The 23,329-nt window shown below is 39.2% G+C and overlaps 1 protein-coding gene across 6 annotated transcripts in view; it reads left to right on the forward strand.

Annotated features, from left to right (window-relative positions):
• erbin (erbb2 interacting protein) overlaps positions 1–23,329 on the forward strand; it is a 178,186-nt gene that overhangs the window by 115,456 nt on the left and 39,401 nt on the right. For all 6 annotated transcript variants that reach the window (XM_052019332.1, XM_052019334.1, XM_052019331.1 and 3 more), the window contains 8 exons: positions 327–390; positions 981–1,055; positions 5,289–5,433; positions 8,296–8,368; positions 8,595–8,724; positions 12,877–12,992; positions 17,655–17,724; positions 21,947–22,046. In XM_052019332.1, the coding sequence (XP_051875292.1) occupies positions 327–390; positions 981–1,055; positions 5,289–5,433; positions 8,296–8,368; positions 8,595–8,724; positions 12,877–12,992; positions 17,655–17,724; positions 21,947–22,046 (773 nt within the window). The remainder of the gene's footprint in view (positions 1–326; positions 391–980; positions 1,056–5,288; positions 5,434–8,295; positions 8,369–8,594; positions 8,725–12,876; positions 12,993–17,654; positions 17,725–21,946; positions 22,047–23,329) is intronic.

Raw genomic sequence — 23,329 nt, forward strand, 5'->3', positions numbered from 1 at the left:
TGCAATGATGATTTGTTATGTGAAGTAGACATCCATTTAAGTTGGTGGTAAAATCAACTGATACTTTGAATACTACAAGTTTGTACGATGGTTTTATAGATTAAAACAAAGTAGAACTGAATTTCCCATTGGTCCAATCACTTGGGAAAGTTGTACTTTTGATAGCATGGAGTTTAATCTTTGATTTGCCTCTCAGAACAGAGAACTCAACAAAACAGTAGCTTGGGCATCTAAATATTCAAAACGCATGTCAATGCTCAACAATTTGTTTTGCCTCATCTGCCTTATTTCTAGTTATCTTACTTGTTGATCCTTGATCTTCCTAGAACCATGAGCAGACTGACCCAGCTGGAGAGATTAGATTTGGGAAGTAATGACTTCACAGATGTGGTAAGCAGTTCAAGGAAAATATCAGTGCACTTTTTTGTTCACTGTAAAAATCAGTGGGTTCTTACATTTGTTAATCTGGGGCGTATTTCCAAGATTATCACAACAGAATGCATTCGAATTGTAGAACAGTTGATCAGACAAAGTAAATATTGAATTTTTTGCCAACAGAGTTAAGAATTTGGCTGTGCTAGAAAAAGCCATTTACAAAGCTAAGTAGCACACAGCTTGTATTAGAAAATTGGCCAGGGTGAATGTTGTAGCTACCTTTTATATTCCATTGATATTGTCTGAAGGTTTTCCTGGAAGTTATGCAGGTGTATAATTTATAAAATTATTATACTTTTACCAAATCACCTTCACTGTATATAGCTGATTTAATGTTAAGTGCAAACATAAATACATTCATTTGATTTGTTATTAATACGGTTTGATGTCCTCCAACAATTTTTCAACTAGAAATGTCTTCCATAAGCAAGCAGATTTTAGTTCAGTGGTTAAATGTTGAGAAAGATAAACTCTGACTTTAAAAAATCATCTTGTGCATGTGGAATTTTTAAAAATGTCACTTTCAATGTGCTATTTCCTTTCAGCCTGAAGTGTTGGAACAACTGACTGGACTAAAGGAGTTATGGATGGATGGCAATAGACTTGCAATGCTCCCTGGGGTATGTGTGTGGTATCAATTGATATGTGCTAATGTATCAATGATTAAGATGTATCAATCTATTTGAGGTTTAATTGGCAGTCCATTAAAACTTTGGTTTTGACCACAAATATTTGACCCATTCTGAAGAATAATCCTTTAACTACGCTTCTTAGTTCTTCTGCCAATGAGTAAAAATGAATTTGTGGTCAAATATGGGATTGTGGCGACTCACCGTCTAGTCGGGCGAACCGGCTCGGCAGTCGGGTCGCGCGGCGTCGGAGCGACGAGGCCCAAGATGGCGGCGGGCCTCGTCTTTCCGAGCGACGGGGAGAACCCGCGCGCGGGAAAGTCCTGATGACGTAGGACTTACGTCATTGCCAGTTTTTTTGGGCGGGAGTTTTTCTCCCTTAAAGGGCCCGCACAAGGCGGGAAAATAAACCAGTTCTGTTTGGCAATCCTCCGAGTAGAGTCTTGTTTTATTCCGCGGTAGCAACCGCTACATTGGTGACCCCGACGGTCCAAACGGCTTTTGGACCCGCGAAATGGACGACAGCGCAGCAGCCAACGCAGTGGCCCTCAAGCTGCCCACCTTTTGGACCCTTCGGCCCAGCGTCTGGTTTGACCAGGCTGAAGCGCAATTCCACCTTCGGCAGATCACCTCCGACTCCACGAAGTACTACCATGTGGTTAGCTCTCTGGACCAGGAGACAGCCGCCCAGGTTGGAGACTTCATCCAGTCGCCTCCGGAGGAAGATAAGTACCCGGCTTTCAAAGATCTTTTGATCCGGACCTTCGGCCTCTTCCGTCGTGAGCGCGCCGCCCGCCTGCTTCATCTGGACGGCCTGGGGGACAGATCCCCATCCGCCCTAATGAATGAGATGCTGGCATTGGCCGAGGGACACAAGCCATGCCTGATGTTCGAACAGGCCTTCCTCGAACAGCTCCCCGATGACATCCACTTGTTGTTAGCTGACGCCGACTTCCGCAACCCCCGTGAGGTGGCCGCCCGGGCAGATGTCCTGTGGAGGGCCAAGCGCGAGAGCGGTTCGTCCGTCAGTCAAATCACCACGCCACGACGCAGAGGCCGCCCCCCTAAGCGGCAGCTGGCACAGCCCACGGACCTTGGGGACTGTCTCGCCGGTTCTGGGGGGGGTTGTGTGGCGACTCACCGTCTAGTCGGGCGAACCGGCTCGGCAGTTGGGTCGCGCGGCGTCGGAGCGACGAGGCCCAAGATGGCGGCGGGCCTCGTCTTTCCGAGCGACGGGGAGAACCCGTGCGCGGGAAAGTCCTGATGACGTAGGACTTACGTCATTGCCGGTTTTTTTGGGCGGGAGTTTTTCTCCCTTAAAGGGCCCGCACAAGGCGGGAAAATAAACCAGTTCTGTTTGGCAATCCTCCGAGTAGAGTCTTGTTTTATTCCGCGGTAGCAACCGCTACAGGATGAAATTTTCAAATGTAAGCTCAGTTCTGCATCCTTTGTTTCATTCAGGAGCATTAAGGAACAAGATTCCTATTAATTGCACAACTGATGAATAAATCTCAGACCTTTAATTTTCTAAACTTCAAATTATTGAGCTACAATGTTGCAGCACAAGCATGTGTGTTATTGAGTGACTTTGAACAAACAACCAAAGGGTTTTATTCCTCAATATACTTGCAAGCAGAAATAATCCTTTTGTCTTAGTGCACAGATTTTATCGTTTGATGTTTTCTGCTGGTGTAGTTAATGGTCATGCATGTGAAGGGCACCCGCATATTTAAGTAATTGGTTGCCTGAACAAGATCAGTTTGGAATGTTCCTTTTCCCTTAATTGAGTCTTGTCCTGAGCAGAATGAGGGCAATATGTCCTGGAGTCATGTGAAAGACACTAAGGCCAGGAGCTTGTGGTCTGCAGCAGAATTGCTGTTGAACTGTGAAATAAATTCAAACCTAACTTGCAATTTCCTCAGTGTCAACTGGGAAATATTTAAAAACATACTGTATTTATTAGCTGCTTTGTCACAGCATACTTTCTGTATGTGCTACATGGATTGGTATAAGTTCTGGATAAAATTTTAATTTTATCATTGTAGAAATGTTTGATTTATGTACAAAAATATATGCAGCAGCATTCTGGGCTGTTTTGCTGGAACTGAGCAAACCAGCAGAAGCAACAGCAGTGACGTGCTGCTTGATACAGCCATGTGCATGCAGTTAGGGGTTAAATGGGGGGTGGGAGGGGAATAATGTTTGGCCCCTCCTTTGGCTTCTTACTGCTGTTAGCACACAAGAAACTGCAGCAGTAGACTGCTATGATGAGAGCCATGTGAAGAAAATTACTTAAAAGCAACATTGGCAATATCAGTCCATTGTGATCTCTTACCATTGCACTGGGCCATTTATCGTTCAGTGTGAGGTATAAATATTGTTAATAAACTTTAAAAAAAATACAGCATTTGATAACAAGGGTGGTAGGTAGCCTCTTTTGATAGATGTATTTTCTGAACATGGTGTACTGCAAGTGTTGAGGAACTGTGTTCCGGTTATCAGGTATATGAATGTACTAAAAATAACATCAGAAGGAAATGCATTAGTTGTGGTAATTCCAATGAGAATTTTTCCAATCTTCATTCTGAATCTGATTTCATAAATTATTCTGTAATCGTTGCTTATTCATAGGTAAACATTTACTTCAACGCTCTCTGGTTTAATTTACGCTAAGCATCAACTATATTCTGTATATTTGGTCATCTCATTGGTTTATTCTTAAATTCATAGATTTATACAGTGGAAAAAGGCGCTTCGGCCCAACTTGTCTTTACTGACCAAGATGCCTATCAAAGCTAATCTATTTGCCTGTGGACCCTCTGCACCTTTCGTATCTGTGTGCCTGTCCAAATGTTTTTTGAAATGTTGTAATTGTACCAGCCTCTACCACTTCTTCTGGCAGCTCTTTCCAACTATGCACCACACTTTGTTTAAAATTTGCCCATCAGATCACCTTCAAATCTTTATTCTTTCATTTTAAACCTATGCACTCTGGTTTTAGAATGCGACTATCTACCCTATCTGTGTCTTTCATAATTTTATAAACCTCCAATCAGGTCATCCCTCAGCCTCCTTCACTCCAGGGAAAACCGTCCCAACCTGTCTAGTCTCTTCTTGTAACTCAAGCCCTATAGTCCCAGTAACATCCTTGTGAATTTTTTCTGCTCTCTCCCTTCTGTAATCACATTTCTCCTGTAGTTCAGCAACCAGAATTGCGCGCACGGCTCCATCTGTGGCCTAACTAATGTTTTGTAATTTTTTCAAAGTCCCATCCATTCAAAGAACATCAAGTCTTTAATTCATTTCAAAAATAACATTGAGTTTTTTAAGAATAAATATCTGGAAAGTTTAACCTTATTTTAGTCTAAAGGTATGACATTGGAGGGAAAATCTGGATCAAAGAAGCTCTGACTGGGACCCATTTGCTTTCATCAATTGTTGGAGTTCTTTTGCAATTGTGTGACAACTGTTCATGAAGGAAGTTCTTTACTCAATAGCTTTATGCTTGTCAAAGGACTTTCCAAATTACCAGCCAATAAGGAAATTGGTCTTGCAATCAACTTATGACCTACTTGACACCAGGCATTTGTTTTCAGACTTGGATTTTAACCAATATCATTGATTGGAACAGATGTGATGAGGGAATGATGGAGAAGGTTTTTGGGAGGTTAGAACTCTATCACCAGGGACCTCAGTTCTTTTGCAATTTTGTGGAGTTCTGGTTGCTGTGGTACTTATTTTGTGTTCATTTTTTTTCCCCTGAAGTCATTTAACTCATTTGATTCCTTTTGCTATTTTTCATTGTTGCCCTGAAGTGCACTGACAAGAACTTATGCTTGAGCTTTCGATGCTGAGTATCAAAATTCCTTTCATTTTAGGGACCACCACAACTAAGGATAGTTGTATCTGATGCCTAATGTGAGTTGTTAGCCAGGCTTGCACTTTACAAGCTGCACTCTTCTTCTCCCACTACCATCCCCTTACTACCATTGCCCCCAAACTGAGGGGATTTGAGGCCTAGTTTTTGTCCTGTACCATTGCCCTGACTAGACTGTGCTCACTTGGCAATAGCTGCTCAGTACAAACTGCTTTTTGAATCCATGCCCTTAAATTTGTCTCAGCTGCTCAATCATCAAGGTTGCCCTTAACCTTTATTACCTATAGTGGTATAGAAATAACCTGAGTATCACATTGCAAAACTAACTTTTCCTTTTGTCTTTGCAGTTCATTGGCAAATTAAAGCAGCTGACATACTTGGACATTTCCAAGAACAATGTGGAGATGGTTGATGATGCCATATCCGGGTGTGAGAATCTCCAAGACCTCCTGCTATCTAGCAATGTACTTCAGCAGTTACCTGAATCTATTGGTGTGTTGGTTTTTAAGTGTAATGCTTGAATATTTGAGAAGTGGTTTTCTACATTTAATAGGTTTTGTGATAGCGATGTAAATTTAACTGCAATATTTGCAATGTCTGACAGTTTTGTATGTGTTTTTAAGTGACCCATGTGGGTGTTCCTGAAATAGAAATTTTGAAATATGTCAAGAGTTTGATTTGGAAATATAACATTTAGTCTAGGTTTAGAACCTTTCCATACTCATTTAATAAATGGCCAGCAGTCAACTAAGTTTGGAAAAATTCTCTTCAGGATATAGCTTTAGAATATTTAAAAATTATTAATTTTAGTTTACAATTTTTATTTTTGTTAAGCAACTTTTAAAATTTCAATGTTTCATGCTTTGCCATCACAAGTTTTCTTTGGCAAAGACACTGGTTTATTCTTTGGAGTAAATTGGAGCAACCACATTGTAAAATGCTGTGCATTCATGTGATGGTATCTACCTGCAAATTATAGTAAAACATGAAAATTTAAATGTGACACATTACTATTTCATGGTGTATTGTATAGGTTGGTGCCACTTTTTCTACTTATTGCTATGTTATCATTCTGACTACAACTAATTTATAATTCTCACTCCTATTGCTGATGCTTTTAAACAAAGTTTTTTAGATGTGATTGTCAGTTTCTAGAAACTCTCCCTACAAAATCCACAGTACTGCTTCCATTCCTTAGCAACCATTTGCAAATTCTGTATGATCCAGAGCAGCAGTAGTGGAAGCAGTGTCACCTTTGACATCCCTGGGTAAGGGAAGAAGAATCCAGCTATTCCTGGGTGGACAGGGGCAATGTGCAATAATAAATTGAGGAAATAAAAGGCAGAAAATGAACTCTGTCAATGAGGAAAATGCAACCAATTTCATTGACTAACTTGTTCAACTGCAAGTTAAAATTAAGAAATATGAAGCATGTCAATTGCAGCTTTGAAACAAAATATTCTTAGATCACAGAAATGAGAAAAACTTCAGAATACTTAATGAAACTATTTAGATTGATACTGTCTCCTTACCTTTAAATCTGTTTACAGTCACTCAAGACAGCCTCCAGTCTTGAGCCACAAATCCATAGTAATAAATGTGTATTTTTTTAGTGATCACATCTTGAAATAATAATTTACGGTGTGGAGGCTGGGGAATCACTTTTTTGTTTGCTTTGCTCAGCACATCAATTTTGAATACTTCAATTTTTTTTCAACTAGTCAAACATATAAAAACTGCAGTAAAACCAGATTGGTAGATGAATGTATAAAGTTAAACCTTAGTGATTGATTGAAGAAGCCCATGAAAATTTAAAGTAATAGCTGTTGACTTTGCAGGAGGTAAAAAGCTCTTATAGTCAATTCTAACCTTTGAAGCTGTAATATTTAAAATACTGCAAATTGATTAAGTCGAGAATGAATATTTAAGTAAGGATTGTAGGAATAAGGAAGGAGAATGGGTTCATTTCGATTAAGGGGCAGAAGTGTATGAACACTATTCCAAAATAAAATCTAGAGAGTTTGGGGTAAAGAAACTTGTTGAGTGGCAAGGAAAAGTCATTCAGCATTAACCATGCTTGTAGTTGTCCAAAGCCTTTTAGTGGCCCTTTGCCTGAAAACAAAACATTTTATCTGGTTCCTCTATGGGGTACCTTGAATTGAGTAGATAAAGCAACAAATAAACCAGTCAGAATAATGAATCCTTGCTTTCTGTCTTAGCCAAGAAGTGCAAGAGAAAGTATTTAGTACTACATAAACTTGTATACAGGAAGCATAATAAAGAAATGAAAATGGGGTGAAAATGGTTAACAACAGGAAAAAACAAATATTAAACTTAAATTTTAAAATTTCCTTAAAACTAATTAAAATTTGTAACCAGTGAAGCTTCAGATATATAGGGCAAAATTTCAGTGCTGAAGAGATTTCTTGATTGCTCTTTTGATCTATCACTTTTTTTACAACTGAATGAACAAGCTTTACTTTGTTGCATTAGTGGGAATTTGTGTTTTGTACATAACTTCCTTCCTGCCCTTCTTGTTTTTAAAGAGTCTCAGCAAAGAACTGAGGTAGCAAAACTTGTGGAGGAGCAGGGCAAATCTGGGAACAACAGTGATTTCTGCTTTCAGTTCTGCATGTGGAAATAAAAACGTTCCTCTTCGGTTTTGGATATAATAATAGTGAGAGCTGAAAGCATCATTATTACCATAAAATCTGGGCCATTTACAAACCTAAAGCTGATTGAGTGAACTAAAACATAGCTATTTAGTATTTTTATATTGAACTTGCACACAATAACTGTTATTTTGAAAGTAAGTTATATTTTTCAAACTTTCAGTAGAAAACCAACTATTTACATTAAAGTATTTTATGTGGTACAATTGAACAGGTTGGGTGAAGTCTCATGGAATTCAGAAGAATTAGGGGTGATCACGCCAATCATAAGCTTCTTTGTGAGCTTGCGAGGCAATTGCTGAGGGGATGTTTGCTCTAGTGGGGAGATCTTGGAGTAAGGGCACAGTTTCAGAATAAAGGATCATCTGTTTCACACAGGTGGAACTTCCATTTCCATTGGTTACGGACCTTTGGGATTTTCCACCTAAGAGAAATGTAGAAGCTGTTCTTTGAATATGTTGAAAGCTGAGAGGGATTTTTGGACAAGGGAATCATGGGGATCAGGCAAGAAGAAGTTGAGAATTAGATCTGATCTGAAATTACTGAATAGCAGATCAGGTTTGAGGGGTTGTAGCACCTATTACTATTTATGTTCTTAACTTCTGGATTTTGCACATTTGACCTAAAATTCTTGAGAACCAATAAGAGACATAATTTTAATTGTTCATTACCATTATTGCAGGTTCTCTTAAAAAACTAACTGCACTTAAGGTGGATGAAAACCAGTTAATAAGTTTACCAGATTCAATTGGAGGGTAAGTATTTTGGATAGATTTTTTAAAATGTAAATTGTGAGCAGCCAAAACCTGGGGGAGAAACTGATTTTGTAAACTCCTTAAACTTGTGGTAAGGTTTCTTGTCAGAAGAAGCTTTTGAGTTTTTAGCTTTTCTGTGGTTTTGTCCATTATGAAATGTTTTGATAAGCATGAGAAACAGTATTGTCTTGGTTATGCAATCATTTGTTTACTTGTGTTTGTATAGGCTTTCATGTTTAGAAGAATTTGATTTCAGTTTTAATGAAATTGAAGTCCTACCTCCTACAATTGGGCAGTTACAGAATCAAAGAACACTTGCAGCAGATCATAATTTTATTACAGATCTTCCTTCAGAGGTAAATTGTTAAGCAATCATGTTTAACTTTTTTGACACCAATTGATAGTTCTTTGGGTAATCATTATGAAATGTTCTATTATTGGAAGTACTTATTTATAATCAGGTATACTGTTCATTGCACATGTTCTATTTCAAACCATATGGTTTGGATTCTAAAATGGAAAGTTTCAACGATTATGTCTGTTACTTTTAATATTTTGTTTGCTGGAGCCTATTCTGAACTGAAATAGCTCACTTTTTAAAAATACTTGTTTGATCTGCAGGATATGGAATTAGGTTTGTAGTTGTGAATTGGTGCTGAGCTACAGAGCAGCCAAGAACTAATGAGTGGCCTAATTTGTGGCCATTGTTGAGATATGGAAAGGTTAGCAATGTTTCTATTTAACTCTGCAAAATGTTCTGTTTAGATGGATAATTAGATTTAGCAGTGAAGTTATTTGTCATCCTACTATTGTCAGTAATATTCTCTGTAGAGTAGCTACATGTACCAAATTTTTGAGAGAGTGTGAAGTTCAAGTTGAGGGTTTGTTGTTCAATTTTTCTTTTTACACAGCTTGCATTTGTTTTTTTTGTGTTATGTTCAAAATAACAACATTTATTGCTCATCCTGAACTGCCCTTGGGAAGGAGGTGGTGTACCCCTGGCTTGATCTGCTGCCGTCCTTCTGATGAAGGTACTTCCACAATGCCGTTGAATAGAGGGTTCCAGTTTTGGTCCAATAACAAAGAAGCATTTGACATCTGTATCCAAGTTCAGATGACAATTGATGTCTGCTGTAGATGGGAAGCTGCAGGTGGTGATCTCATACATGGACACCCTGGTTTTCATGGTGTTGAGCTTATGAGTTTTGGGGGCCTTGCTGGAATAAGCAAGGCAAGGAACTAGTGTTTTGGAGATAGTATTCTGCAGTCACTGTGCAGTGGTTGCAGTAAAACGATTGCTTGGAATAGTTGATGAGGTGCCAATCAAGTAAGCTGCTTTGTTCAAAATGTGTTGAGCCACAGGATGCCCAGCCACAGGCAAATGGTATGTTGGCCTTCAGAGCAAGATTTGGACACAGGAGCAAGGTGTTTTGCTGTACTGGACCTTGGCCTTTTCTGAAACTGTTCTTGCCTTGGAGCTAGTGCAATATAGGTATACTGCCCTGATTGTTTGGATGGCAGGTCTGACATTTGAGGGGAGATTGGGTCAATCATGCCAATATTGAAGTTTGTAATGAGAGGCAATTTCATAGAACCCTCAAGTTCTAACATGCCTAAAGAGATCAGATGCAGGGAAGATGCTCCTGACTTCTGCTGAGTCCAGAACCAGGGGACACAGTTTTGGATTCAGAATATACTATTTGAAATCAAGATTGGGAATTTTTTTTCACTTGGAGGGTGGTGAACCTGTGGAATTCTGTACCACAGAAAATAGAAGCAAGGAGAAGATGGACGTAGGATATGTGGAGAAAGTGGAAACTGAATGGTGGAGAAGGCCTGAAGGACCAAGTGGCCTATTACTGCTCTTTTTGTTATGTTTTTATGTGTTTATAAAGTCACGCAGTGCAGAAACAGATCCTTTGGATCACTGAGTCTGTACTGACCATCAAGCACCCATTTACACCAATCCCATTTTTATTCTTCCCACATCCCCATCAACTTCCCCCTGATCCACCACTCACCTTGGGCCAACTTACAGTGCTAGACTAATCTACCAACCTGCAGATCTCTGGGATGGGCAAGGAAACTGGAGCCCCCAGAAGAATCCCACGTGGTCACAGTAAGAATGTGCAAACACCACACACACGGCACTGAGGTCAGGATTGAATCTGAGGCAGCAGTTCCACCAACTGCCCACCCTCTCTGGTTTGTCCAGCTGTGTTTCTTGACTGTTCGTGATTCCAGCATGTTCACTGTGGGGGACTTGATAATGGGTAATGCCTGGCACTTTCATGGCACAAACGTTATTTGCCACTCTTCAGCCCACATATAAATGTTGTCTAGGTCTTGCTGCTTGTGGGAATGGGTTCCTTCATTTGAGGAGTTGTGAATGGAATTGAACATTGTGCAATTGTCAGTCAGCATCTGCACATCTGGTTTGTAATGGAATGAAGGTCATTGATGGAGCAGCGAAAGCTGCTTGGACATAGGACACTGCCCTGAAGAACTCCTACAGTGATGCTTGGGAGCTGGGTTTATTGACTCCTAGCAACCACAACCATCTTCACTTGTATGAGGTACAATTCCAACCATTGTAATGTTTACTCTTTCATGCCCATTGACTTTGGGTCTTCTTGATACCACACCCAGACAAATACCACCTTGATGTCTTCCCATCCTGCTTCTAGAATTTAGACTTCGATCCATATTTAGACCAAAGCTGTGATGAGATCTCAAACCAAGAGGTTCTGACAAAGCTGCTCTTGGTGATGGACAATGAAGTCATCCTACCAAAGTGTATTCTGTACCCTTGTGACTTTGTGTTTCTTCCAAGTGTTACTCAAAATGAGGGAGCACTTAGCATTTGAATCGCTGCATATTCTGTACTTCCTCTACTTTTTTTCTGTTACACAACACTTGAATTCCTAGCTCCATAGAATATGCCCTCATTTGAAACCCAAGTTTGAGTTTCAGATTAGTGCTATCTAATCCTCTCAACCTTGTGTGTTGATATGGGGCTTGACTGTTATCTCAGCTTCTTGACAACACCATCTTCAGTTTTTAAGAAAATACCATTTTTAAACAGGCATATGCTTGTGAATTGACTTTATCTTGCTAATGCATGTCATTGCAAGCTGAGGTTTAGAAACATAAACCGCGGCCCAGTATCTGTTGTGCATTGGAAGCAAATAGATGGGTTTGAAATATTTTGTATTAGTATGTTACCTGGGTAATTGCAAGTGCACAACCGAAGCAATGGCTCTTTTTGTCTATCAGCCTGGCTTCAATGTCAGAAGTCACTCCCCAGTTTGTCTGTCACATTTTTAATTGCTGTTAAACAGAACGTAGGACAGTACAGCACAGTGCAAGAAAAGGCCTTTTGGTCCAGCACGTCTGTGCCAACCATGATGCCAATTTAGCTGATCTGCTCTGCCTTAACGTGGTCTTTATCTCTCTCTACACTACCTGTTTGTGTCTGTCTAAATTTATCTTAAACATTGTTATTGTATCTGCTTCTATCACCTCTCTGGGAGCACATTTCAGGCACCTACCACTCTGTTTTATAAAATAAACGTCTCAAATTTCCTTTTTAACCACCCCCCCCCACCCCCCCTCAACTTTAAACCTATGTCCTCTAGTATTTGAGATTTCCACCCGGGGTGGGGAAAGAATCTATCTACCCTATTTTATAGTTTTATCAGCCCTTGTCCAAAATTTGCCCATGACACAGCCTAAAATATGTTATAATCTCTGCTTCCATTGCAACCTTGCGCAGGACAGTTCATATCTTCATGATCCTCTGGGAAAGAACTTAGGACAGTCATTGCCACAGCATTTGTATTTCCAAGTGGGAAACTGCAAATATGATCCTGAAGCTATTTCTTGAGGTAAATAGAATTCAGAATTTCATGGGTGAAAGGGATCTGAAAGCTAGTAAGTTACCATCATGTTCATCAGGGCAAATATTAGCTTTATATTGGACACAAATGTTGAAATCTCATTTTGTGTTTAGAGGATTATTATGATGAGGGGACCTTCATGTCTTGTAGGAAATGTGAGCAGCCCATCCTTGTACCAGAATGAAAATCCCATCTAAGCAGATTAATTTGGGTTAATGAAAGATGGTTTATTCCATGCCTCAAGTTGGTTGAGCTTTAACTGCATGGTGATTAAATAAATAGAAAATGTGGTAAGCTCAGCCTGTGACATGGAATTAATTCTACCACCACAGCTCGAGCCTCACTGGGGCTGTTATGTGATGCTGAATGGAGCTCTGGCATTGTAATACTAGCAATATGTTTTTTTTAATGAGTTCTATCCCTGAAATACTCCTCATCGTTTAACCTTGATGCTGTAATACTGCTACACCAGTTGTAGGAAAATTTTTAACTGTTGTGACTTGTGAGATAATTCATTCCAGTCTATGTTCTCGTGGTGATGTAATGTTAGTGCACTAGTTTATGCTGTTGTAAATAAACGTCTCATTGTGACAATTTGATTTACCTCAGATTGGTAACTGCAAGAATGTGACTGTCCTGTTCCTGCATTCCAACAAATTGGAGTACTTGCCTGAGGAAATGGGAGAGATGCAGAAACTGAAAGTCATAAATCTCAGTGATAACCGGTTAGTATTTTGGAATTGAGCATTTAACAGAGATGCAGATATTTAAACATTTCTAAGCTTTGTAGATTTTCCCAAAGCGTTTAATAAATAATAGACAAATTTACCTATAATTCCAGAGTTTGGACTCGAGCAATTCTAAATTTGCAGTTGACACTAAACTTAGGGGAGGCAGTTAACTATTTTTAAAAAAAGAGGGAAGGGCAAAAGGATTTACAGACAAGTTGGTCTGTAATGGTGGAAAAATTCTAGAAGTTATTACAAAAGATGAGATAGTAGAACACTTGGAAAGTAAAGCAAAATGAGCATGGATTTCTGGAAGGGAGTTTATGTTTGAGCTTTATGAGAATGAAACTGGGAGAATAGATGGTGGATGTGCTGTACTTGGATTTTCAGAAAGACTTTGGTAAAGTCCCATTTAAAAGGTTGGTGTGCTAAATTAAAATGCATGGCATTAGGAGTAATATTTCAGGATGGATTAATAACTGGTTGGCTGACAGGAAACTAAGTAGGAATAATTGGGCATTTTTCTGGGTGGCAGGGATGAGTGTTTTGGCTTCAGTTATTAATAAATTATAACCATGATTTGGATGAGAGAACCAAAAGTAATATTTCAAAGTTTGCTGATGAGAGAGATCTGGCTGGTATTATGAATTTTGAGCAAAGAAACTTCAATGCAACGTAAACAAATTGAAAGGGTGGACGAAAACTTAGCAGATGCAGTATAACACGGATAAATTAGGTTATCCATTTTGGTAGGGGTAAAAGGCAGAATATTATTTAAATACTGAGAGATGGGGGAACATTGATAGTAAAGACTTGGGTGTCCTTCTACTCAAGCAGTTAAAAAGGCAAATAGCATGCAAGAGTAAGAGCATAAAAGTACAAGAGGAAGAATGTCTTGTTACAATTAAACAAGGCCACAGTGAGACCACACATGGAGTATTGTGTACAGTTTTGATCTCCCTACTTGATAAAGGATATACTTGCCAGAGGGGAAGTGCAGCAATGGTTCAGCAGACTGATTCCAGGGATGGCAGGAATGCTGCATTGGTTTATTATTGTCACTTGTACCGAGGTACAGTGGAAAACTTGTCTTACATACCGATCTTACAGATCAATTCATTACACAGTGCAGTTACATTGGGTTAGCACAGAGTGCATTGAGGTAGTACAGAATGCATTTGATGTAGTACAGGTAAAAACAATAACAGTACAGAGTGAAATGTCACAGCTACAGAGAGAGTGCAGTGCAATAAGGTGCAAGGTCAGAACAAGGTAGATCGTGAGTTCAGAGTCCATCTTATCGTATAAGGGAACCATTCAATAGTCATATCACGGTGGGGTAGAAGCTGTCCTTGAGTCTGGTGGTACGTGCCCTCAGGCTCCTGTATCTTCTACTCGATGGCAGAGGAGAGAAGAGAGAATGACCCGGGTGGGTGGGGTCTTTGATTATGCTGGCTGCTTCACCAAGACAACGAGAGGTAAAGACAGAGTCTAAGGAGGGGAGGCTGGTGTCCGTGATGCGCTGGGCTGTGTCCACAACTGGGAGAGATCAAGTCAACAAGGTTTGTATTCAGTAGAGCTTGGATGGAGGAGAGAGGATCTCATTGAATTTAAACAAATTCTGAGAGTCCTACAGGTGGGGAATGAAGGTGTTTCCTCAGATGTGCGGTCCAGAATGGGGATTCACAATCTTTGGTCACAGGGCTAGAGATTTGGGACTCGGGAGCAATTTCTTCACTTGGAGTGTTGCTAACTTAAGGAATTTAACATTGTAGAGGCCAAGTCATTGATTATGTTTAAGCAGGATGTACATGAGTTTGAGAATTATGGAGAGAAAGTGGGAAAATGGTACAGTGAGAGATGATCGACTATGATTGGAATAAATGGTGGGACAGGCTAGATAGAGTGAATGGCACACTCCGATTTTCTGATTTTGATTTCTTTCCTTTTTCTGGCAATAGTTCGGAGAAAATTTTAACAGATTTATTCAGTTCACTTTGCAATTTTAAATCTGAAGTGCCGTACACTTTCAAATTGAACCTTTTTATCTTAATCAATGTACTTACAGGGAATAGTACTTAAAAATGTGTTGCATTTTAGTCTTAGTGAGGTTTTACAACAGTGATTATTTTTGAAAATTTTTCTGTATTATGTACAAGAAACTGGGCACACTTGGTATTCTCTAAGAATTTTGACCTCTTCAGAGTCTCATGAAAGTTAATTGCATGCTTGTTACTTAAATATGTCATTATCTTGTTGATTTTTTTTTTTGAAAGTATGATGCTTTGCAATGTGATGAGCTTGAGAGTATTGTTTCCATGGATAATCTATGTCAGCTCTATCAAAGCCTGGCATAATTTTTGAAGACTAAAGGCATTCCTTAACCTCTAGCAGAGGGAAGTAACTCAATCTCCTCTTTCCCAATAAATACAATTTCACATAATGATGCCATCCTTAAACTTTCCAACACCTTTCTGTTCCTTTTATATTCTTTGAATAATTATGTCACCAGATTATGCTCAATTTCTCCTTGTTTTGATTCTATCCCCTGAGGGTTTCTGTTTTTATATAAATGGCCATATCAACTTGTGTCACTGCATTCAATGATTTGTGTATTTGTACTCTCGGATTTTTTTTGTGCCTCTACTTATTAGTTTCTCAGTTTCCATGGATCATACATCTTAATTTTTATTGCATATTTTTGTGTTGAAACTCTTCTAACAATTAATTGCCCATTTTGCAATTTCATTAAGGTGTTCTTACTGCTTCTTGGAGTCCCCCCCGGTACTGACCATCAATCACCTTCCCCAATTTAATGCCATCTGCAAATTGTATATTTGGTTTTGGGCTTTGTATCATCAATATGAATTGTTAACATTTGTTGATTATTTATTATTTGTTAAAGACGTTTGTAAATCTAGATAAATGAGGTTAAAGCAATTACTTCTCTGGTACCTTTAAAATCCCAGTGATGTTTTACTGGAGTTAATGAATGGTCTGGTGAGGATGAAGCATTTATTCGGTGGACTGGGTGATAGAGTAAACTAAAATATCATTCAATGCCTATTTTGCTAAGTAGGTATGAAAGTTCTTAACTATTCAGCATAATAGTGTAAGCAGAAGGAGAAGACTAATTTTATGTGACTTCTGCCATGATTGAAACTTGCTAATTCACAGAACAAAATTTAAGAGATGCAAGTTAAAACATTGCAATAATATTATTTATACCAGATGGGTTTCTAAACCTTGGACACCCTTAAAATTTTATTTATGTTTTCAAATGGAGAATGCTGAAAGTAGTCAAATCAGACCCCATCTCTAGGAAAAGAAATTTTAAAAAAACTTTCAGATGCTGGAAATCTGAAGTGGAAAGAGTTAACAATTCAGGTCCAAGGTCCGTCCTTAGAACTGGGAAGGAGAGGGAAAAAGTTAGTATCGTACTGTGGTGAGGGAGGGGTGGATAGGATAAAGGGGATATCTCTGATAGAGTAGATGGAGAGAAATTATCCTTATTGGTAGAGAGATCAAAATCTAAAGGGTGTTCAATGAAGGTGATTCGGAAAAGAACCAAAATTAACAGGAAGAGTTGTTTTATACATCTGGTGGTGAAGGTCTGAAAAGCATTTCTATTGATAGTAGTAGAGGCAGTTCCATTGCAGTGTTCAAGGGAGCTGGATAAGCATTGGAGGAGAGAGAATTTGCAGGTTTCCAGGGGGGGGAAAAAAAATAAGAGTTTTGTTCCACACTTGCTGGATTGCTCCTGTATAGTACTAGTAGGGATTTGTTGAGCCAAATGATCTAGAGTATAATATTGTTATTCGGATTAACAAATATTCACCATCATCACCATCACTTATGTCATTCCATTTCTTTTAGTCTGTACCTTGTTCTCAGTTCTGCTGAAAGGTCATTAACCCCAAATTTTAACCCTCTTTCTCTCTCCACAGATATGCCTGACTTGCTGAGTATTTGTCATTTTGTTTTTAATTGACTGTTAATTATTTACTCTCTGAATGTAGAGCTCTGAATTATAACAGAAGGATTTTTGCGGTAACTTATTGCAGTATCTGTTACTTATTCTGGTCATTGTAAAGCAGTCTTATTCTTGAGATGACTTCAACTTCTTAAACATTGCATCTCAGTTCAATCCGTTGTTCTTTACAGTCAAAGGTGCAGGTTGGTTGTTTGGCTTATGGAAATATGCCCTTACAGAATTCCTAAATCACCACCCAAAAATTTGAGATACAGAATAAAATTCACTCTCATGGAATTTGTGAAAAGAAAGTAAATAAATTAACACAATTTTTCTTCAACTCTTGTTTTGTGATGCTAATGCAGATGATGTGGCTTCACCTTGGAGGAAATCAGACTGTTTTCTATGAATGCAATTGCCCTCCCCATAACACGGGCCGCCTGTAATCTAACTTTTGTTTCCCTGTCACTGTTATAACTTTTTGTCAGGCTGTTTTATTCCTGACTGTTGGGTCGGAACTGTATTTGTGACCTTAATAGATGCTTTATTTTATCTGCCATCTACTTAAATGTTGGTTCCTTTAAAATCCAGCATTGTATTTTCTCAAAATGTAATGTGTGTATAAATGTACTTTGTGAATTAATAATTTTTTTGTTTACTTTTGTACCTTGATTATGTTTCCTTAGATTAAAGAATCTGCCATTTAGTTTCACAAAGCTGAATGAGTTAACAGCAATGTGGCTGTCTGAAAATCAGGTGAGTGAATGAGTGACATAAATTGTAAAACTATGATTGTGATATTGACATTGGTTTATTATTCTCACATTTACTGAGGTAGAGTGAAAAACTTTGATTTGCATGCCATCCAGACAGATCATTTCATCACATCGGTGCATTGAGGGAGTACAAGGGAAAATAATAAGAATGCAGAATAAAGTGTAGCGTAACAGTTACGGAGGAAGTGCATTGCAGACAATAAGGTGTAAGACCATACCAAGATAGGTTAAGGTTGAGTCTATCTTATCAAACAAGGGGACCATTCAGTAGTCTTATAACGGTAGGACAGAAGCTATCCTTGAGCCTGGTGGTACGTGCTTTCAGGCTTTTGTATCTTCTGCCTGATGGGAGGGGGGTGAAGAGAGAATGTCAAGGGTGGGTGGTATCATCTCCTTCACTTAAGTACATGAAATTTTGTGCAGTCAAAACTTGACCTGCAGTTATGCAATTTGCCCACAATTTAACACTTTAATTTTAGAACTCTTAGAGCATAGCCATCTGCCCTACTGAGCTGATATAGGCTCCAAGTACAGTCATCTCTTCAATTGCATTTTCCCATTCTTTCATCGTAGCCTTGCAAGTTATTCCCTTTCAAGTGCTTTTTTAATTCCCTTTTAAAGCCTACCCTCCAAGCTGTGAATTCCAGATATTAACCACTCTGCGTTTCAAAAAAAACAAAAAAAAACTTTGTTCACATTCCCTTGGTGTGTTTCACCTAAAATGTTATTTGTATCTCATTGCTTCACAATATGGTGTCACTTGTAGCATTTGATTTCACTCTGCACCTGACCTGGAACCTGAGGGAATCAGGAAGTCCAGCCTAATCCATACATGAACTGTTTTGTTTAAACTGACCAGTGTATCCACTGCATCAGTGTGAGGCTAGGTGAGCAGGAGTGAGGAGATTTTTCATAAAAGGTACAGGTAGTTGGGAATTCCTCAGTCACAAATTGACTTTGTGTCATAGAGTCAGAGAGTTATGCAGCATGGAAGCAGACCCTTTGGCCCAATTTGTTCAAGCTGGCCAATTTGTCTACCTGAACTAGTCACATTTGCCTGCGTTTTGCCCATATCCCTGTGTTTCAACCATATCCCTCTAAACCTCTCCTATCCATGTACCTGTCTAAATGTCTTTTAAATGTTGCAATAATGCCTGCCTTTACAGGTTCCACTGGTAGCTTGATCTATCTGTATGAAAATGTTACCCCTCAAGTCCCCTTTTAAATATTTCCCCCTCACTTTAAACCTATCCTCTAGTTTTAGACCCCCCCCCCCCCCCCACCATGGGAAAAAGACTAGCCATTCACCCTGTCTACACCCCTCATGATTTTATATGCCTCAAAGGTCACCCATCAGCCTCCTACACTTAAGGGAAAACAGTCCCAGCCTATCCAGTCTCTCCTTATAACTCAAGCCCTCCAGTCCCAATAATGTCCTTGTGAATCTTTCTTGCACCCTTTCCAGTTTAATGACATCCTTCCTACAGCTGGACGACCAGAACTGCACAATACTCCAAGTGTGATCTTGCCAATGACTTGTGATCTAACTGCCCTGACTAGCCTTCCATGCAGCACTGACAGAGTCCATGTAGATAATGTTACCTGCCCTGCCCTCGTCAATCGTCTTGGCCACCTCTTCAAATAAAAATTAAATCCGTGAGACGTGATTTTCCCATGCGCAGAGCCATGCTGGCTATCCCAAATCAGTCCTTGCCTTCCCAAATGCAGGTAGATCCTGTCCCGCAGAATCCTCTCCAGTAATTTTCCCACCACTGATGTTCGGCTTACCAGCCTGTAGTTCTCTGGCTTGTCCTTTCAGCCCTTTTTAAATAAAAGGACAAAGGTTGCCTTCTCCAGTCTTCTGGTACCTTACCCATGGCTAAACATGATGCAAGTTTCTGTGCCAGGGACCTAGCAACTTCTTCCCTACCTTCCCTCAATGTCCTAGATGCATTTGGTCAGGCCCCAGGGATGTGCCACCTTAATATGTTCTAAGACTGCCAGCACATCATCTGTTGTAATGTGGGTATGTTCCAACACATCATTATTCATTTTGTTTAATTCCTTAGTTTCTATGATCTCCAAGATAAATACAGATGTGAAATATATATTTAAAACTTCTCCCATCTCTTGTGGCTCCACACAGAAGATCACATAAAGGGACCTGTTCTCTTGCTAGTTACCCTTTGCTCTCAATATAATTGTAGAACCTTATATGACTCTCTCTTATCTGCCAGAGCTATCTCGTGTCCTCTTTTTGCCCTCCTGCTTTCCCTCTTAAGAGTACTCCTATGTCTCTTTACCCAAGAGGTTCGCTTGATCCCAGCTTCCTATACCTGTCATGCACCTTTTTTTTTCCTGACCGGTGCCTTAATATCCCTCAACAGCTGTGGTTTCCTAATCCTACCAGCCTTGTCCTTCACTCTAACGGCAACATTCTGTCCCTGAACTCTCCCTGTCTCACTTTTAAAAGACTCGTACTTGCCGGATGTCCCTTTTTACCTGCTTAACAGCCTCTCCCAATCAACCTTTGCAAGTTCTTGTCCAAAACCATCAAAATTAGCCTTGCCCTAATTTCGGACTTTAACTTGTGGCCAGTGCTATCTTTTTCCATAACTATTTAAAAACTAATAGAGTTATGGTCACTGGTCCCAAAGTGCTGCCCCACTAACACTTTAGTCAATTTCCCTGCATCATTGCCCAAGAGGTGATCCAGTGTTGCCCCCTCTCCAGTAGGGCCATCCACACATTGTTTGAAAAACTTATTATTTTGGCCTTGTTCTAGATATTTCCAGTGACAGGAAGAGGCTACTTTAACAACTCCTTGCCAAATTCTAAATGTATCATTCCAATTATTCCTTATCCTGTCTTCGAAAGCATACAACCCAATTTTATGTAATTTTCTCTCACTGTTTAATCCTTTGCCTTGTGGTAATCTGGTGCATCTGTGATATAATCTTTTTTAGATCAATATATCTTTTCTAAATTGCTGTGCCTAATGTGACACACATTTCTCCAGATCCCTTGGCTGTAATTTGTAAAATTGAAGCTAAATGTTGTCCCATTTTATATTCTAGACTTTTAAAAAGATGCATCCCGTTAGCTTTTTATTACAATTTTTTGTATCAGAACATTAAATTTTAGTACCCCCTGCATGAGGCCCCGTATCTCTGTGGCTCTTGGTTCTTTGTAGAGTTTCATTATTAGTATTGTGATGGGAGCAGTGGTTTGTTTTGGTTCAGCATGGATGACTGCACCCTGCCTGTAATGAAACCTGCTTGGCGTAATTTTGCTTGCCAAATTATCGGGTGGGGGGGGTGGGGGTGGAATCCACATCTTTTGTAATGTCATCAGCACATCCACACTACTTTCTATTGCCACCAATGTGTGTCAGCAACAAACTTGGAGATATAGCTCCCTCTTGTGTCATCTATGTTATTAATATTGTTGAGCCCCCAGCATAGGTCCTTGCGGGAGACCATAAATCATGTCCTTTCAACTTGGGAACATTTTTATACTCATCCCTCTAATCCTCCAGTAATCAATCTCCTAACTAGGTCAATAATTTTGCTAGCAGTCTCTTTAAGGGAACTTCGTGTTTTGTGTTCAGAACTGATGCAAGGTCATCAGCCTGAAAAACAGTTTATTGCTCCACACGTGCTGCCTGACCTGCTGAATATTTCCAACATTTTGTTTGTACTTCAGACTTCCAGCAGCTACATTTTTGTTTTGTTTTTCAGTCTGTGGATGTACAGTTATACTCATGAGCAAAATCAATAGGTTTTTGTCACCGAGTATTCAAGGGATTTGATCAAAAGGTGGGAAACTAATTCTTGTGGAAAAAAAAGTTAGTCATCTTATTGAATGTCAAAGCTGGCTTAAGTTTGTAATGCCCACTCCTATTTCCTCCTGTTTTCCCTTTGTTATTTGACTGTGGAAAAATTTGCACACAATCATGTATTCAATATTTGCCTAGAAGAGGACAAAATGACCCAAGTGTTCTTTTCTCTTGAACGCTTGGCTGTTAGATGAGAATGTTTATGAGCACAACTGACAGTCAATTCCTATAGCTTATGGAAGTCAGCTGTGATGTACATGGCAGCTGTTACCTCTGAAGTGTGTAATTATACTATTGCTTTCGAGAAAAGGTATGCATATCAGGATGTGCAGTAAAACAGTAACATTTAACTTTCTCTTTGCAGTCCAAACCACTTATTCCCCTTCAGAAAGAGGTGGATCCAGATACACAGAAGCAAGTACTCACAAACTACATGTTCCCTCAGCAGCCCAGAACGGAAGATGGTGAGTTTTAGTCAAATTTTATGCAATTCATTTACTATCTCAGGATGTTTCAGCTCCTCTTTTAGGTCACGATATTTAACCTAAATTTTGATGCAATTTTTCACCCTATTTCTCTCCTGCACAACTTTGTGTAGCTGAGATATGATTCCACAAGTGCTGGCTCCATGTAAGTAGCTTGTTCAGAATGATCCAGACACATTACCTTTCTAAGTGGTATTCAGCAGGTTATGCCACATGTTTTGCTCTATTCCATCTTGATGCCTGTCTTTTTACCATGTTATGTTAGAGTGCAGGATTATATTCAGTCAATCTTGCCTACATCTCTTCCTTTGTGGAGATATACGGATAGGTTCTTTGCACATACTTCTGTACCTTAAAACAAAAGTCCCTTGAACTGATCAGTAAATTACCACTGAAATCTGCATTTGTATCATCCCTACCTCCTCACAGACAATGCATTTGAAATCATGCTAACTTGGTGTGTTTCAAAGCAATTTTCAATGTACCTCTGCCAATTCCTTTTCCAATCAACTTAAATCTTTGTATTCTAGTTATTAACTCTGTCACTGGAAATTCATCAAAACCATTCATGATTTTGAATGCCAGAGAGAGTCCACAGAGAGGAGAAGAGATTAACCCCAGTTTCTCCATTCTCTACAGACTCAACCCCAGAACCCATATTCCTCAAGTGTGTTGCTTTAACACTCACTTAACTTGAAATTGGTTTACAATTGTTTGATTTGCTAAACACATCGATGGAGATTGAGAAGTGAAATTAGCACATTTCAAGTGATTTAATGTAGCTCTTCGACCTATATGAATAACTTGATCACTACGGTAGCAACAAAATTATATTTAATGACAATTATCTCTTATACAGAATGGATGTTGGCTCACTGCATTTTCTCATGTACAGGAAAAAGTGTGAAGGTATCCTGGTGTGGTTTACAAAACCATAATCCCGTAAATTTCAAATACGCAATTATATTCCTTGCTGAAATTCTAATCAGATTAGATGCACAATAAAGTTGGTTTTGTACTTTACCAATGAACCCTTTGGAATGAGAGCTGTCTGTTGATTTGATGTTTCAATTAGCCGTACCAGCTACTTGATATCTGTGAGTTAAATTGCAATTTACATTTAATTGGATTCTGGAGACTTGATGCTTTGGGTGAGTTATTCCCAGCTACAGCCCAAACAAATGGGATGAAAATCCCTTGTGACAGGAACTGCCTAAATTGTAAAAGATGGTTATTTTAATTTTTAAAATTTGTTTATTTCA

This window comes from Pristis pectinata, chromosome 7 (assembly GCF_009764475.1).
Source record: "Pristis pectinata isolate sPriPec2 chromosome 7, sPriPec2.1.pri, whole genome shotgun sequence".
In the NCBI taxonomy this organism is placed as follows: Eukaryota; Metazoa; Chordata; class Chondrichthyes; order Rhinopristiformes; family Pristidae; genus Pristis; species Pristis pectinata.